This window comes from Topomyia yanbarensis, chromosome 3 (genome assembly GCF_030247195.1).
Source record: "Topomyia yanbarensis strain Yona2022 chromosome 3, ASM3024719v1, whole genome shotgun sequence".
NCBI classification, from domain to species: Eukaryota; Metazoa; Arthropoda; class Insecta; order Diptera; family Culicidae; genus Topomyia; species Topomyia yanbarensis.
Genome location: NC_080672.1, coordinates 306,687,289 through 306,706,535, shown reverse-complemented (window position 1 = coordinate 306,706,535; position 19,247 = coordinate 306,687,289). Strand labels below are relative to the sequence as shown.

General features: G+C 40.0%; 1 protein-coding gene across 1 annotated transcript; it reads right to left on the bottom strand.

Annotated features, from left to right (window-relative positions):
- Positions 1–15,124: 15,124 nt before the first annotated feature.
- LOC131688041 (uncharacterized protein K02A2.6-like) lies at positions 15,125–18,342 on the bottom strand. The gene has a single exon (XM_058972167.1). It carries the CDS (start codon positions 18,104–18,106, stop codon positions 15,125–15,127), a length of 2,982 nt encoding a protein of 993 aa, XP_058828150.1. The 5' UTR covers positions 18,107–18,342.
- Positions 18,343–19,247: the final 905 nt, after the last annotated feature.

Here is a 19,247-nt window from a genome sequence, read left to right as displayed (position 1 = left end):
TCACTTTTCTAGCAAATAATAATAATATTTGGGCACTCTAGCAGCAAATATTATGAAATGTTTTTTCACTACACAAGTTCTTCAACTCTATGATATTAAACCTGTTGCTAGGCACTGTTTTAGACACTAGGCAATGCAAAATTGAACTCTAGCCACTCTAGCCCTAGTTGATTCAAACTTCTAGGCAGTCTTCCCAAATGAACAAGGTTCGTGGCACCAGTTTTCTCTTACTCACTCTCATCACCACTAGCGTTGACTCTTTTTGTCTTGCAATCGTTCTAATGTGCACACCCGGCATACGTACAAGGAGGTTTGAAGTAGAGTTTGGACATCGTTCGCTTGGGTTCGATATTCGAGGCGAGCCTGTACATCCAGACGAAGCATGTTTGAGATTGAATGCGTGCACGAAATTTTGAACACAGGTACAAACTTGTCGATGTTCATGGAAAGTCTGCTTCTAAGCACTCTAACACAAGACTTTTTTGTGTTTGTGTGAATGCTCGACTTCCACCGTAAAGCAGAACCTCATTTTTTTCTTGTTACGAGGCTCGCTAACCGGAGCGGTCAGCTGTTAAAATAAAACACAAAATGTAATCAGTATCCCATTTACCTCCAATAATTCCACTTTTCTCCTCGTCGCCAATTGTAGTAATTAACGCAGTATTGTTTCCTGATTATTTGCTATATTTTCAGCAATCCAATTAATTAATATTTGTCTGCACCGCTTTCCTTGCTAAGCTCCCGTATCAACTGTCAAATCCCACCTCGTGTGTACGCTTCTGTTGAAATACACAAAACATTGATATGAGTTACGCAAGGTATAACATGTAGGTTATAATGAGCGACCTCGAGCGGCGATTTTGTGGACTGAGAGTGTTTTCCCAAATATTTTGGCCTAAAATGTTATGCAAGCTTTAAGCTCTTTGGGGAGGGGTTAGGTTTAACCAATGTGGTATATATAGGCGTGGCAGAACACACGGTTTGCTAGTGTTGGCCTAGGATAGGATCCGCCTGCCCTGCCCCCTGTTTTTGAACCTGAACCAGCTCGTAATTGGACGAAAGTGACATCAGCAAGCGTTGGGCTTGGAAACTAAAAGTACTAAAGAGCTGCTTGGAAGTGTTGTCATATTGTGATATAAAACATAAAATGACGATTGTTTACTGTGTTGTTTTTTGTTGTTGTCTCGAGATACCGCTTTCATTCGATGACGTCCGTCTGTAACTATGAAGTGCAAGGCATTATTTTGCAGACGAAATGAAACATATTATCCAGAACTGAAGTTCTACAGGTTCTCGAGCGATCCGGTAGCGCGGTTATCGTGGATTCTGTTCTGTGTGCGGAATAATGCGAAAATGCCTCTTTTCGAAATGATACCGAGTAACAGGTTGTGTAGTGTAAGTATGAATATATTTTGAACTTCATGTAAAAATTATCTTTGTTCCAGTACCGAGTAAATTGGGAGTACTTTAGAACAAACCGGGAGAAAGTTATCCCGGAAAACGCTTCTTGGTCTTCCTTTGGTATTATTGATACAGTTGAATTTTACAATTTTCAACTGCATCGATCATCGGTGTAAATAGGAGCATGTATTTTCTACTACTGTTTTCTCCAAAAAGATCACATGAAGTGCTGGAACAAGCCTATACATTGTTCGCAAGCAAAAATTAAAAAAGTAGTAGAATATTTAAAATAAATCCGAACAGAGAAGATGGATCTTGTGACAGAGATTGCTGGACTCAGAAAGCAACTTACAAAAATGAAGAGTCTTGGAAATAGTTTTCGTAATGTCCAACAAATATATATTATTTTGTTTTGCTGTAGGGCTGTATGTCGATGGAAGAAAACGTTATGATCGTTTAAATGCGGAAATAAAGACTAAATCTCTGATTTTGCCAGACACGTGAAATTGGTACATCACCCAAAATCCGACGAGTATGTTTCTATTACTTTTGGGTAAGATTCTATTGTCTTTTCGGTAACAGACCACGCAATTGCGCATTGCGGTTTTAAACTCATATTCCCGTAAAGGTAGTAAACGATGGAATGATGAATTTCGGTTGCTGTTCATGTATGTGCATCACACAATCAAACATTTTTTCAGTGTGTGTCAACCTCGGATCTGTTCGCGTGTAGAATAATTCGGTCGATTTCTATTATTGTATTAGTACCGAGTCAACCCAACCGGAATCCTGGCGGATATCCAACAAAATTCTGGAATGGCTGGAATCTACCCTAATATTGGCAGAAACCAGCCCGAATTACGGATTTTTTACTGGGTAGGTTGGATAGCGAAAAAAATTTTTTAGGCAGTTTCCGGATCCGGCCTAGTTGCCAGATCCGACACAGTTCCCGATCCGGACCAGTTCTCTGATCCAGACCAGTTCCCAAATCCGGACCTCCCGGATCCGGACCAGTACCTAGATCCGGACAAGTTCCCGGATCTGGACCAGTAACCGGATCCAGACCAGTACCTGGATCTAGCCCATCCCCTTTTCCCCTTTCCAAGTCCGGACCTGAACCAGGCCCAGACTTGGTGCTTAGATCCAGACAAGTGTCCAGATCCGAACCCTCGATTCGGACACGTGGATCCAAACCATAGGTCTTGCTTCTCGTAAACGACGGGAAGGACTGTTCATATTTTGTGTAGAGACTAGAATAACAAAGAGACGCCATGTTCCGTTTGGAATTCCAATTTAACTGTCAATGTCATTCCAAACGTAAATTTTTAGCATTATGTGGCATTGTTTTTAAGGAAGTATTGTTATGAAATTCATCAAAATTACTAAATATTTTAAAGATAAAAATTATATCCTCAAACCAAGTTTGTTACAATACCATCGTGTTTAGAAACGCCAAAGAGAAAATGGCTTGGTTTGATGGGAGGACGAAATTCAGCATGAGGGTAACGAATACCAAATGATGCAAACAATTAATTTTGGCCTAAAATGGTTTTGCTGCTGCAAAATACCATTCCTGCAGATATAACTATGTTTTAGCTGGTCGAGAAACAGACCAGAAGACGCATTAGATTTTTTTATTGGCCAGAAGAAACAAACAGAATAACAACAAAGTTTTGTGAGGCTTGCACATTTGCATTGTTGATTGTGATCTGTAGCCTGGTTGCTAGTTGTTTTCACTGAATTAAGATGGCGTCTCTCTGTTATTCTAGTCTCTTTAGTTTTGTGCAGTCGCTATCTTGCTGTTAACTTCCGTGATAGAAAAGAAATTTCAATTTAACACCGGTCGAAGTACCCCACCACTATTCCGAGTCGTTTTTTTCTGACTGTGCTTTGAAGCTACTCGGTAAAAAAATGCGGACGAACATGGTCAGGCGATTTAAACAGTTTGACGTTTAACTCAACTCGCCTGTGCTAATTGCTCCTAGGAACAAATACAATTTGCGAATGCGATTTAAAGGCAATTTCAACACTTAGACAAATTTTCTGGCGGCTGAAAAGGACTTGGTTGATTTTGCGTTTTTCAAACATGGCGGTTCATATTTGGCTTAAGCTTAAAATTGTTTTTTCGAACAATTGGCGTGTTCTCGCTTTTTTGTTTGACTAGTGCACTTCATTTAGCCAACGAATGTGGGAAATTGTGGAATCGTGTGTAAATATAGTGGAACAAGGTCTCTGACCTAATCTCTTAATAAAAGTCAAATTGTGGTAAGTTTTGGTGTGCAATGCAAATTTCACCATTGATTCTTCCTATAGTATGATGCTGATTATCTAGTGTAGTGATAACTTTATGTGAGTAGATAATGAACCCGAAAATAAGTATTATTTGTAATTTTCATATTAGGCAATTGAGGGCGATTTAATCGCGCGTTCCCTGGACGATTTAGGGGGCGACTTAACGGCGGGTAGAGCGGCTAAAAAATGACGGCGAAAATCGCCCAAATGTTGCATTTAAAATAGCCCCCTAATTGCCAGCAATTTGCTGGTAAATTGAAGGGCAATTAGCGCATCCGAGCTGGCAAATAGGCCCCCGTTAGCCAGCAACTTGTCCTTTTTGACTGGGTAGCCGAGTGTAAGCCGATCTTCAAATACGGAATGTGTCGTGTAGAAAAATCGAACGTCGTCTTTACTGTTTACTCCGCTTGAAGCGCAATACAATGACAAGCGAGGTGCTACACACTTCCAGACAATCCGACGCGTTAATATTTATTGAATAAGAATTGATGAAACATGAGTGCGACGCAGAGAAGATTTGAATGTGTTGGTAATGCCGTTTGGAGAATTTTTTGTTAGGACCGTTTTAGCACGAAACGTCTTGCTATTAGAACAATTTTTTTCTTATTACCGTAAAGGTATTACGGCCGAGTTTTGGGTGTATAGATTATTTAAATCAGAACAAATTAAGTTTTGGACACGACCGAAACAAAACAAATATTTTGGAGACATTGGTCGGGAGGGGTGTGTCGTTTTCAACAGGGATCAGCAAAATATAAAAAGAAGCCAGCTGGCGGATCCTATCCTAGGAGTTGGCAATCAAAAGTATGTAACCCTAATGCAATGCCTGCAATGTTTTTGTCACCTTAATGAGCCTGTAATGTGTTGAGTATTATTTACCTGATCTTTGTGAATCCGATTACGGAACTAGATGCGTACCTGAAATTTTTAGGCAAATATCCGAATAACATAGAAAATGCGTCATCCGAGCCAAATTAATCCTGATTCTGTATGGTTTTTTAGTGTTTATTTCAGGTCTTGTGTCCTTATGCATAAAAACTTTGGTCTTATCCAAATTAACTTGATAGAATTACAATTCAACTTCAAATATCATAAAGAGCGCCCAAATTGTCTAGGTATCAATATTCTCAACCGAATCCGAATTGGAATATCTATTTTACTTCTTTTATTTTGAATCGTAGTAGGAACAATCACGGTACGAGTGCAACTCATTCGATTATTCATTAGACTAACTCGTCAAGTCGCTTTATATTTATTACAACTACATGCTGTCTAAACATAGAATTGAAACAAGCAGAAAAGTGTGTAACGATTCAAGAAGCAGCAACGGTTTGGCCTACCGAACCTGTCCAGTTGATTTACGACAGCTAATGCGCGACGTGTTTGCTATATGTAAACATAGTTTCAGTGGGTGCCAGGTCGAATTTCGAAGAGGTGTTAATTTGGGCGATGCCGCCGTCTTGTTTATGTTCTACGGTTGACCCCATTATTTTGACTGCAGCGAAGATTGGAAGAGGTTCTCAATCCGATGAACATCTGTGTGTTATTGTTTTGGCAATAAATTGGAGAAGAATGCTTTTAAACTCTTTTGCTAGAGTTCAAAAAGATTCAGCGTATTTTTAGATACCATTGGAAATGAGCTATTTGGTGGTTCGAGAGATATGCACATTTTCGATACAACCGAAAGGTTGCTTGTCTAAATATCTGATGGTATGATCAACTGACATGTCCGATGTATGTTCCTTATGAACCGAATTTAAGAATGCAAGAATCAAACGAGTTATATCATTTGATTCTTGCATTCTTAAATTCCATAAAATCAAAATCTTGGTATTACATCCAGTCCTGGCACATGCGCTTCTATTTCAACAGACTTTGTAATCCAGTTCTAAACATAAAGAACAATGAGAAGAACCCTTCTCAAATGAGTGTCTAAACTATGATAGCTTACTAGTGAGACCAGCGCCATACCTCGGTACAACACCAAACCGGATGACGTAAAAGGTCTATTAACTATTTACATTAGCAAATACACTTAAGCCAGTAATGAGCTAAAGAGAAAAATCGGCTCCATCAGTTCGGTACCTTATCTTTTTGCCTATGCCACCTCGTGATATCGACCGTTCACCGTTGATGATGGTGCGAGGTAAGAAAAACTTTCCTCCTTTATTAAACAACCTGGCAATGGTTAAGTGAGCGAAAGCATGGAAGCATATGGCAAAAATCACGTGCTTACCAAGGATGGGCACATATGCTGGAGTCATTTACCCTAGGCACTTTTCCGCATGAGTAGCGAAGCTGAAGGTGTGCTTGTGTGCTTCATTGACGATTATACGTTAAATGAAGAAAAGGCTCTTTCGGAGCGGATAGCAGTCACGTGGGAGAAATGAACGACTTTACACCTCGAAAGATTACAGCCAGAAGCCTTTTAATGTCTATACACCATCTGAATTTATCCGTTTTTGGTCAAAATTCTAAATCTGCCAGATTGCCGCAAAACAATCACTTCCAGCATGGAACCAGTTAAATCTCATAACATATCTGCTAGCATTCTTCATCAGCGTCTTCCTTCACGAGGATTTGGTCATCAAGCCGCATCAGTTTTATGCTCGAACCGTGCCGTTCTGGTGATTGTGTTATTTTCGCTAGATCTTTTCACTTGCTTCATTTGCTTCGAGTGTTCCTTCACACTTTTATCCTTCTTCTGATGATTTCAAGCGATACGGACCGCTCATCTATATGATAATTTAATCATCGTAAAATCAGTTTTTTCACGAGGAAAATAAGGACCCTTGCCGTCACCGTAGCTCAACAGAATCTTTACTTGGGCAACAAGCGCTTTTCTTTTGGCATGCTCTGGAAAGTTTCAGAATTAAAAATAAATGTATACAAACCTTTCTATGTATATGAGAAAGGCAAAACAGTAACGGGCCAACTGATATCGGGCTTGTCAGCAAACGGAAGCGTTCTTCGACAATCTCCTCTTGGTGAAAGGAAGAAAAGTGGGCCGAAATCGATATTCGCTCGTACTGCACCATTGAATCGAACGATGACTAACAAATTTGATAACTTTTACAAATTATGTTAACGCTGGTTTGCAGTTATTGGTCTGGCCAAAAAATTTAATTTAAATGTGGACGTAAGCATACCAATAGAAAGATAGATTCCTTAGCACTGACGGATCGCCATTGAGTGAGTTTTAGTTGGTCATTTAATTTTTATTTGAATTTGTGTTGAGAGCAGCACAAGGCAATCGTTCGTCCCTTTGCGGTAGCCAAATTGTGTACCGGGCAATAAGCTGTTTGCTTCGACACAATTGCCGAGGAGAAACGGGATCATTTTCTCGAACAACTTTCAGATACAGGACAGTATTGCAATCGGTCAATACGAGTTGTGGTAGGAGCCGGGATTTCTTGGTTTTTGAATGGCGATGACATTCATTTGTCGCCAATTCTGTTGGGCAATGTTACTCTCAAGAAACATATTAAATAAATTCAACAAGCATCTTTTGGCACAGTCTGGCGGATTCTTCAACAAGTTGAATTTGATCTTGTCTTACTCTGGAATTTTATTGTCACATGATAAGAGAGCAAGTGAGAATTTTACCATTAAAAAAGCTGTCTCGTGAGAGTACACGGCGCGGTAGATCTTCTGTGCCGATGCGGAATCCGGACAAACTTTCTTGGTGAAATCGAATATTCAACGGTTTGAATATTCCACGCTCTTGTTAGTACTGATTCGGGTTTCCATCAGGGATGCCACATTGAAATCTGTGTTTTGGTCAAAAATATCTTTTTACCATCTGTGACAACTAAAACAGGAAAAAATCTGTGAAAATTTGTGATATATTTCCGAAAAATCTGTAAAAATCACAATATTTCCAAAAATTTGTGAAAATTTGTGAAATTTTCATCAAAATGACAAAAATCTGCCATCTGTGAAAAAGAATCTGTGATCAAAAATTGTGAAAAAATCTGTGACATTATGGAAAAATCTGTGAATATGGTAACCCTGGTTACCATACGCCGAGACGTGCCTTAAAGTGTGCTCACCGATGTTCCTCGCGTTAGTTCGTCGACGAACCATTAATTCCGTTTCTTAACTTTCATCAAACTGTTCATTCGAGTTTCTAACGTCGCGTACTGTCGATAGCTATCGGGTAATCCGTCATTACGATTGGCAGATGGTCGCTGCAACGGGGATCAAGGATTACCTTCCACGTGCAATCTAACCGCAGTGATGTCGAGCATGGATCCATGCCACTCAACCGGTGTTCAAAATGATTATCTGATGGTGCTAGATCCGGGCAATAAGGAAGATGCATCAGTAATTTCTAACCAACATTTTTATTGACGTATTCGGACGAGCGTTGTCGTGATGGAACACTACACTGTTGATCAAATCAGGACTTTCCCGTTCAAATTCTTTGGAGATGAGGCGCCCACACCTCAAGTTTTTTCTTCAGTGATTCAATATTGTATGTCTATGAAAGTAATTTTTAGTTCACATGTAATGTAACAACAGCTTGCGTGTCGATTATTCTCTACAATTTGAACATTGACGTCCACTTTTTCCGTGATAGGACGACGAGTAAGTGGTGCATCCTTGACGTGGAAATTCCCCAAATCTTAAACGACGAAACCAATACTCAACTGTTTTAATAGAAATGGCATCTTTTCCATATACTCCACAACAGGGTTGTTAATCGATAATTAATCGTCTTCGTCGATAACGTTAACCACCCGTCAACGTCATCGGAAACTCCGTTAACGATAATGTATCGTCGGATTCACCGCCATCGTCGATAATTCATCGGTGGTTATCGCGTACATGTTGCGTTACTTTCCCGTTTATTGGAGCTGAAGTTGATGCGGTTAACTTTCAATTGTTTAGAAATAAATAACTTTTGAAGGACAGTTGAAAACCAATAGTTTTGAACATTTTCTATGCACAGGGGAGAGGGGGGTCCGACGATGTGTCAAAATGGAATTTTTTGTCAACTTTTCGGGAGAGTATTATATTGAAGGGAAAGTTGTTGGCAGTTGACAGTCAATAGTTTTGGACATTTTCAATACACAGGGGGTTCGACGATGTGTCAAAATGGATTTTTTAAACTTTTGGGGAAAGTTTATTATATTGAAGAAGTTATTGGTAAGTGAAAATCAATAGTTTTGGGCATTTTAAATGTACCGTCGGTGCGTCAAAATAGACATTTTTTCAACTTATCGCGAACTTTTTATATTGAAGGGCAGGTTGTTGGGAGTTGAAAATCGATAGTTTTGGACATTTTCAACTCACAGGAGGATCCACCAGTGCAGAATGTTTCCAAAGTGACGAAAAGGTGAAAGAAATTCTTTGAACCACGAAAAACATTTTTTAGCTTAGTGTCTTCAGCAAAGTTTACTTATATTTTTTGCATTTAAAAAGTATTAGTTGGGTGATTAATCCCTCTAAAGCTGAGAAGCAAGTTTTTGTTTGGTCATTTATGAAAATAAAAAAAAAACTTTCTTTGGTAAAGTTGTTGAGAATATCTTAAGTATTAACTTCGCTGAAGAGTCTATGTGTCTATCTGGCGATTCTAATTTACATTTGTGGAGATTTCTTTGATATACCCCTGAAAATTGCTTTTTTCAAAATACTTTTCCTGGTAATTTTGTAGAATTTCAAAATGTTCCAAGATTTTGTTCAGCACTAGAAAATACAGAATTTTCGTAATGTAAGTTTATTTGTATCTCTTACAACTTAGAAGTTATCGAATGTTTTTGTGCCCAAAAAGCAATATTTTGGCATGGAAGCCGCAAATTTCTGCTGACGAATACCAATACGAATCTGTAAAACAAACACTATAAAAATCGTTTGGTGTGCTCTAGCCTACGTTCAAGTCAAATTCGAGTAAATTCTTTCTTTAGCATATCTTTCTTATCTTAGGGATGCAAAATATACAAAAATAATGATACTGTAGTGTACTAATGATCTTTTGTGTCATCGCGGCGCTAGTCCCGTTGTCCTTCTGGATTGTTTACATATTTTTGCTTTCTATCGTTAGCAAACAGTGTGATCTTACACACCAATTTATAACACATTGCACTCGAACAGGTAAGCAGCGTTGCCATAGTTGCGGATTTTTCCGCAATCTTGCGGATTTTCCGCAATTTGAAATAGAGTGGCGGATTTTTCTGCGGATTTTCTGCATTTGCGGATTTTTTGCGGATTTTTCATGAATGAATCAAATGATTGGCCTTAATTTTTCAATTTTAAATTGTATGTTTAATCACAATACGTACATTATATTATTTTAATAGATTAAATTATGCAATCATTGGCGTACAGGAATGTAACCGACTTTGACATATAGGGGAACATGGGGAGACTTGACCAGGTTTTCAGCTAAACTTGCATAACTCTCTAAAAAGTTTTCAATCCATCAAAACTCGTTGAGATATGATGTAGAAAGGTAATGTGCGTGCTCATGATTTTTTTGCAGAATTTTTAAATTATTTTTGCAAAAGATATAAAAGTTTTTCTGTGAACGTTTTCTCTGGTCAACTGCAGGGAGACTTAACCAAGGGGGGGAAACTTGACCAAACAAAAATTGAAAAACCAGGACAAAAAATAAAGACATAAAACATACTGTAATCCTTTTTTTCCATATTGCCCAGATCCTCAGGTAACAGTAAAAATATAAAAGGGTTGCGTTTCATAAATTTCGATTTTTAAATGTATTTCCTTTTAAAGATTATCTGTACTGCTTACATTGCATGTTCACACGTTACGAAATTATCCATATTACTGCTAACTTTGACTACTAATACTAAAATATGTAGACTGGTATTTTAGGTGGGATGTTTGTGTGACGTGATTAACATTAACAGTAGATACCACAGCGTAGTAAATATCAGAAATTTGATATCCTTCTTCAGATTATTGTCACTTGGTAAAGTCTCCCCAACATTTGTTCTTACGTTCGATGTCGTGCAAATTTTAATAATAATAATTTCAATGTTCCGATTAATTTAAAATCGTTTCACTATAAGGAATAAGATGTGATATAAGTACTTTGAATGTAATTATTAGTCGAGTGGATATGTCTATACAAAATATGAAAAAAAATACATAATTTAACTTAAATTTATTAATTACGGAATATTTTCTATAAGGAAAGGATTTTTTATTCCAAATTTTTAAAAATGGCTTTTAAAATTACGAAGCATAGAAAAAATTTTGGAACCTAATAGAATTCGTCATAGCCAATAATAGAATTCTGCGCTTGGTCAAGTCTCCCATGTTCCCCTACTCTCGTAACTCAGCTAGGAAATTTCCGGAACGAGTAAACAATTGATTTCGAAATGGCAAAGTAAATTTTGGTTGCTGAATTTCAGCGAAATAGTTTCAGCAACCATTGAGAACTCAATAAAAATACATTAGGTGTTGATTATTTTCGACCGTGTTCCTCATCAGCTTGCTATGGAAAAGCTAAGGCGGACTAGACTGCCGGACTGGCTGACTAATTGGATCTTCTCGTACCTTGCGAACCGTAGCGCCTCGGTGCAACTTGGAACTATACTCTCGAATCCTTTCCACATTTCATCTGGCGTTCCTCAAGGGAGTCATCTCGGACCTCTTCTATTTGTGCTCATTGTGAACAACCTCTGCAGTGAATTATCGTCTTCTAAAGTTATGTATGCTGATGATCTGAAAATTTACCGTGTCATAACAACTATGATAGACTGTTGTGCATTGCAAATGGACGTCGATTGGATCATTGACTGGAGTGACAGAAACGGAATGAGTGTGAATATTCAAAAATGCAGCACAATCACTTTTACAGAGTTGGACTCATCAAACGCAACACTATGCATTACGCTGGTACGCAGTATTCTAGAATATGGCGTTACTGTTTGGGCTCCTTATCACACCATACATATTAATCGTATCGAACGGGTACAGAAGAACTTTATCAGGTTTGCACTTCGTCGGTTACTCTAGCAAAATCGTTTCCAGCTTCCTCCATATGAAGATCGCTGTACCATCATCAATCTCCCTACGTTGCGAAACAGAAGGATCTTTCTGCAACGACTTTTCATTTTCGACCTTCTGACAGACAACGTAGACTCTCCTGCGCTTCTAGTAAAACTTGACCTCAACGTTCCTGGAATTTCCGAAGAATTGATTTTTTCCTACGCTCCACACATTGCACGCAGTACAATGGATGTTTGCTGTCAACTCTTCAACAGTGTCTATCATTTGTTTGATTTTAATATTAGTAAAGATTCGTTCAAATTAAAAATAGGTTTAAGTTAGTGTGCGATGTAACTTTTTTTTAATCGTCGACAATACAATACAAGTGTTGAAGTTCGACAAAAAAATACTACAACCTGAGATTGTTTCTTCGACTCCGCTTTTCTCGTTGTTTCAAGCTAAGTATTACTTTAAATTTTTAACCGTTGTGTATCCGACGCGGTACCCGGGTACCTTTTTAGGTTTCAATCAATAAAATTCCCATGTTTTATCCATAGCTGGAAATCGAAACTTTGCGACATCTTAGAACTTCACTAAGTCAAGCTTTTGGGTTAATAATATTGTTGATATAGTAAGGGAGGGAGTTAGGAGGGGCTCCTGAATTTTTTTACTACGTAACAGGCCGACGTGGGTACCCGGGTACCCACAAAACTGAAATACCAATAACTAAGGTAATTTCCAACCGATTTTGATGCTTTTGGGTGTTTTGGATTCAGGAACTCATCCGCTTTTGGACGTGGTAAAATGAATGGGGTTAATTCATTCGGTTTCCGGAAATCCGGATTTCCGGAAGCAGGTTCCAGTACTGGGATACTATTTGTGAACTTCAATGGAATACTGGCAATATGGGTATCAAAATTCTTGGAATTGTATCAGTAGGCTGTATCTCGTGGTTTTGGAACCATTTTGTGATTTGACCCCGGAACGGACATTCCGGAGCAGGTTCCCGTGAGGCCGTGAGAGGCCATTCCATTCCAATTCCATTTTTTAAATTGCCATAGGGTCCCGTAACAATAAATAACAGACTTCCGCGACAATTTGAAGAGTTTTGATACTAATATTGCTAGGACATTATTAAAATTTACAAATCATACCCTAGTACTGGAACATTACCCCGGAAAATCCGGATTACCAAGAACCAGATCCATTCATTCGGTTCAATTCAACAGAATCAAAAAGTGGACGAGTTTCTGAATCCAAAACATCTAAAAGTGTCCAAATCGGTTAAAGGAAGCCATAGTTATGAGCATTTCAAATTGTGGGTACCTGGGTACCCACGTTGGCCTGTTAAAGGTGTTTTTTTGTTGGGCACATAACTGTTAAGCATTAAAATTAAAAAACGCTAATGTTTTAAAACTTTACAGATTTAAAAGTCTATAATTTTGAAAGTATAATGCTTTAAAATCAAATTTATGAATATTTAATTTTTTGTTTTAAATTTATGAATATTTTTCTTATTGATTTTCAATTAATTAAATTTCGAAATTCTTGGATTCTCAAATTTTTGTATTTCTGATTTTTAAATTTTGAGAAGAAATGGAACATCAAAATCTTTGAATTTTAAAGTTTTTAATGTTTAATCCTTTAAACCTTATGTTTTTAAACTATTTAATTCCCAAATTTTGATATAATCTTTATATCACAAAATTTTCAATTAACAAATCTTCAAATTTTAAAATATATAAATTTTTAAATGTTTAACTTCTGGAATTCTTAAATATATTTACTTTTGAATTTAATTTTTTTTTGCAATAATATTTTAAAATTTTTATGCATTTCAATTTTTAAAATCAGAAATTTCAAATTAAATGTTTAGGCCTATTCCAGTTGAACCTGCAAAAAAAATAATATCTTAATTGTTTATTAGATTTTTAAATCTTCAATTTTTTAAATTTGTGGGTTTCAAATTTTTAACTTTTTAAATTTTTGAATCCTCAGATTTTAATATTTTTATATCTTTCAATTTTCAATTTATGATAACTTTTGAATTTTGAAATGATTTTCTTTTTGAAGTTTTAAATAACTTTTTTTTTTAATTTCATAGTTTTTAGATTTTTAAAATATTTAATTTCTAAAATTTATATCATTAAACTTGCAATTTTGAAGCATTTTGATTTTTAAATTCGTGAGTTCCTGAGTTAGATTACTTTTATTTCGATTATAGACGATTTAGCCTTAGGGTCATTTGCCTCCTTTTTCAGGATAGAAAAATCTCTTTAGAAAACTCTCTAACTCTATGTGCGAGATTGATAATTGAATCCAAGTGAGCTGCGAACGAGGCAAACGATTTATCATCTACGCTATGCCCGCCCCTTTGAATTTGATTGACGCATTCTTAAATTGTTGTGCTTTTTGGTCATTTTTCAGTTCAGGTTTTTTTAATTTTTCGATGATTTTATTTTTTAATCTTCATTGTTTTTTTATTTTTGGAATTTATTAGGTTTTAATTGTGATTTTTCGATCATTTAATTTTCAATTTTTTATTTCCAATTCATGATTTTTTTTAAATGTTCCTTATTGAAAATTTCTGGTGCGCAGAACTAAATATGCATCTGGTCGAATTTCCGCAGCTCCTTTAGTTCATTGAGAAAGTGGATTTTCTCCCACATTCAGCGGCGAGTGTGGAAAAAGTTTTCAGTCAAACATTTGAAAATTGAAAAATAAAAGTTATTCATACAAAACGATAATAGATTGTAAAAAAGCTTAAAAAGCCCTTAATAGTGGAAAAAAATTGGGCTTTTATTGCTTGCGGATTTTTGCGGATTTTTACGTCAGCCAGTGATATCAAATTTGCGGATTTTCCAAAATAAATAATGGCAACGCTGCAGGTAAGACAGTCTGCTGTACGCGAGCCGTAATATTTTTCTTCTCACTTTTCTTTCGTCGCTGTTGCTGATACTCACAACGTTCAGATTCGGTCGCTCAAGTTCTCTCAACTGAAAAAGACGATCATTTTGATTTGTGACCGAAGCTTTAGGTGCAATCTGAAGAAAAAATGACAGTCATGATATAGTGCAACTCTGCATAAAACCACTATATGTGTTTCTGAAACAAGAAGCACCTTCTTGTACATTCCATCTTAAAGTTACTGGTCTCTAGAACAGTAACCCAATAGATCGTGCATTTTGTACCGTGTAAGTCCCCGACACTTGCTTACGGATCGTCTCTATATCAGGGGAATAAAACGCGAACGATAACAATTAAAACAAACTATATTTTATCGAACACATTAAAAGCCCGGTACAACTTTATACAGGACGTAAACAAACTGAAACTGACAACCACAAAAACATTTCATTGATGCGCTTATCAGGCATCACACATTGACAGCTATGCTGCCGAGTTAGAGCCTAGCGCTGAACGGGGTACTAATTAATACACCGCGATAGGGTTGTCCTCAACATCTCCCCTCTTAATAAAGGTGGTACGGATCAAACCTGTTCGGCGGTCTTCGGGTTCGTGAAGAACGTCTAGGTAGATTTACCACGGATTCGACTTCGATGGCGGATTCGAATTCAGTTGATGTTGATGTTGTTGATGTCGATGACGTTGATGGGAAAGCCGAGACTTCCTGCTGTGGTGTAGACGACGCAAGCGCCGGCACTGAACCTAGCAAGGTATGCTCGTGACTGGAGACAGGTGATAATTCAGATCCGCTCGCAACAAGGGACGGTGCTGGCGTGCCAGAAGATTGATTTGGTAGATTCCAGGCACCCAACAGGATGTCGAGCGGTAACGAATACTGACGAGAGGCGGCTTGATTGGCAGGTTGCTTTGGTATCGAGTCGACAGCTAGGCGACTCCGGAGTTGGTTGATATGGGAACGCAGCATTCGGCGATCATCGACCCATACGTTATACAAAACGTCTCCTATTTTTTCGATGATTGTTCCAGGAGCCCACTTCCAACCGTTACGGCCATAAAGCTTAGCGTAAACCGAATCGTTCCGGCTGAAGAACCTCGGTTTTGTGTGATCGTCCGACGGTGCCACTGGAGTTCGTACCGTTGGGGGACGTAGCAGCTCGAGACAGGTGCGTATTTTGCGACCAAACATGACCTCGGACGGCGACTTTTGGTCTGGCAGTGCCCGGTTGGGTGTACTTCGATACGTTAACAGGAATATGTCTAACGCTTGCTGTATCGATCCTCTCCCCTCTCGAATTTTTGTAACAGCCCTTTTGAACGTGTCAACAAATCGTTCAGCTTGGCCATTTGATTGTGGATGAAACGGAGCAGTTGTGAGGTGTTCGATGCCGTTTGAGGCGCAGAAATCTGCGAATTCAGCGCTCGTGAATTGGGTTCCGTTGTCGCTGACTAGTGTAACAGGCATACCCAACCGAGCAAACAACCCACCGAGAATGCTGATGGTTGCTGCCGAGGTTATACGGGACGTTTGAATGATTTCTGGCCACTTGGAGAAGGAGTCGACGGCGATCAGGTAATATTCGCCTTCGATTGGACCGGCATAATCCACGTGGACGCGCTGCCACGGAGCGGTCTGCTTGGGCCACGGCACCGGTGAAGAGTGAGGAGGTGACCTGGCTACGGCCGCACAGTGTTGGCATGCCTTGACGAAGTTGACGATGTCAGCATCCAAACTGGGCCAATACACGTAGCTTCGAGCGAGGGCCTTCATACGCTGCATACCAGGATGGCCACAATGGAGCTGTTCGAGGCATCGCTTGCGATGGAGCGACGGGATGACGAGCCGTTCGGCAAACATGATGCATCCATCTACCACGGAGAGTGATTCCTGTCTGGCATGGAATCGCTGGATGTCGGATTCTGAATGTTCAGATTGCGGCCAACCGTGCTGAATGTGATGGTAGACTTTTCGGAGCAGTGGATCTGCTTGGGTGCTTTGTGCGACGGCTCTGAAATTGAGAGGCAAAGCTTTAACTGTATGAGATACTACCGACCTGAGGTTCTCTTCCAGGTTGATGCTGGCGATGATATAGTCCTCATCGGGTTTGACGTGCTGGTTGATCAACCTCGAGAGTAAGTCTGCGTCGCCGAACTTGTGGGTGGGCACGTACTCGATGTCAAAATCGTAGAGCAGTAGATTGAGCGCAAATCGTTGGAGGCGGTTGGCTGTGTAGACCGGTATTCCCTTTTTAGATCCAAATATACGGAGCAAAGGCTGGTGGTCGGTGTTCAAACGAAAGTGCCTTCCGAAGAGCATTTTGTGAAACTTCGTGACGGCGAAGACGATAGCTAAACCTTCACGATCCGGTTGGCTGTAGCCTTGTTCAGCTTTTGTGAGTGCTCTGGAAGCATGTTGGACGACTTTGATTGTGCCGTCGGGGAACTTGTGGCTAATCGTTGCCCCGAGCCCAACGGAAGAAGCATCGGCAGAGACAATGATCTCCCGCTTTGGATCATAATGTGTGAGAAGTAGATCCGAGGAGAGTATTTGTTTGAAGTGCTCGAACGCTCTCTGGCACTCATCAGTCCACTGGAACTTCGCATCGTCCTTGAGAAGGTTGTCCAGCGGATATCGTAACTTGCGCATATTGGGAACAAACTTGCCGTAGTAGTTGATAGCCCCCAAAAATGATCGCACACCAGATGCATCGGTTGGAGGCGGCATCTTGGATATCACTTCGATTTTGGCCGGATCTGGACGTAATCCGCGACTGTCGACAATATGACCCACATACTGCACTTGCTGCTTGCGGAAGGTGCATTTATCGACTCGAATGGTGAACCCGAAATCCTGAATTCGTTTTAGAACAGCCCGCAAATTGCGATCGTGGTCTTCTTCAGTTTTTCCGCCGACGATGACGTCATCGAGGTAGCCACACGTGCACTGCAGACCGGCTAGCATTGTATCGATGAGCTGCTGGAAGGCACCAGGTGCGATCTTCACACCTGGCGGGAGGCGGTTGTAGGAGTAGAGGCCACGATGCGTATTGATGGTTAGCAACTTACGGTACTGTTCGTCGACTTCCACCTGCAAGAAAGCGTCGGACAAATCGATCTGGCTGAACACCTTACAGTTAGTCAGCTTGGCGAAAATATCGTCCGGTAGGGGAAGTGGATACTGATTTGGTTGGAGCGCAGCGTTAAGCCCCGTGGAATAGTCTCCACAAATTCGAATGGAACCATTGGCTTTACGGACGACAACGATCGGAGCAGCCCACTCCGAATATTCGACTGGGGTGATGATATTCAAATTTACCAGTCGGTCGAGTTCCTGGTCAACGGCATCATACATCGCGTACGCAACCGGGCGCTTAGGGCAGAAGACGGGTCGAACACTTTTTTTCAGCTCCAACTTCACTTTAGTTTTGCTGCACAAACCGAGCTGATCGGTGAACACGTTTGGAAAAATCGATTGCAGTGCAGTGGGTGCCGCAGGAGAGCCTGACACGTGACAGCAGAAGGTGTCCATGGGCACGGACCAAAGGTTGAAACTCTCGACTAAATCGGAACCGAGTAGATGTAGTTGTTTCTCGGTAACACGGATCAGATCACGTCGTGTACTTTCTCCGATTGTGACGTCACACTCGAATTCCCCATCGAGTGGCAAAATGTTACCAGATGCTGTCTTCGCTTTGACTGTTGCTGGCAAAAGCGCAGGGCTACCGAGTTTCTGCCAACTCTCCCTGCTGATGACAGTGATGTCAGATGCAGTCGAATATCCGTTCCAGATAGGCCAACAGATACAAATCTGCATCGCTGCTCCACGCTGCATACGTCGACCACCACCACTTTGGCTGAGACGTCTCGCTTCTTACGTCTGCTTCCAGGTTTCCGAAACTTTGCACTGTCGCAGTATCCTTCACGATGTCCGACTTGGCCGCAATCGGAGCACTTATGGTTGTCGTAACTACAGTCTCGGACGAAATGTAATGCACCGCAAAGCCAACAAGGATAACTTGGCTTCCTTCCGGTAGCACTCGAAGACAGTTGTGGTGACTCTCGGTCACGCTCGCCTAATCGCTTTCCACCAAACTTCTGTATCGCTTGCACTTGGTTGTATGGTGCTGCAGACTCAATCATCGCACTGTCGTGTTTGAGGTTGTACAGACGCTGACACTCCTCGGAGAGCTGCTCCAATGTAACGTCGTTATTGTCCTCAATTTTTGTAAGGAGACGGGTACGAATCTCGACGTCATTCTCCGATTTCAGACCACACACGTATACTAAGCATTTGAACTGTTCTTCCGTGAGCTTTCCCAGTTCAAATTCTACGCAAGCCTTGTTTACCCTACACGCGAACGCCACATGATCCTCAGTAGGATTCTTCGCGATTTGCAGACATCGGTATCGACGACTGATAACCGACTCTTTCGCTCCAAACAGGCTCTTGAGCTTGTCAACTGTCTGTGCGAAACTAAAATGCTTGGGAAACTTTGGTAAAATGAAGCTTACGTACCTCTCATGCTCTGCTAAACCCAACTTTCGCATTAGGAGACGAACTTTAGCCTCGTCATCCAGCCTAGCAGCATCCTTCTCGAAAAGATCGTCGTATCTAGAGTACCACACTGCGAAAGTGGCATTACTCTCGATCTCGTACCGGAATTCCTTGA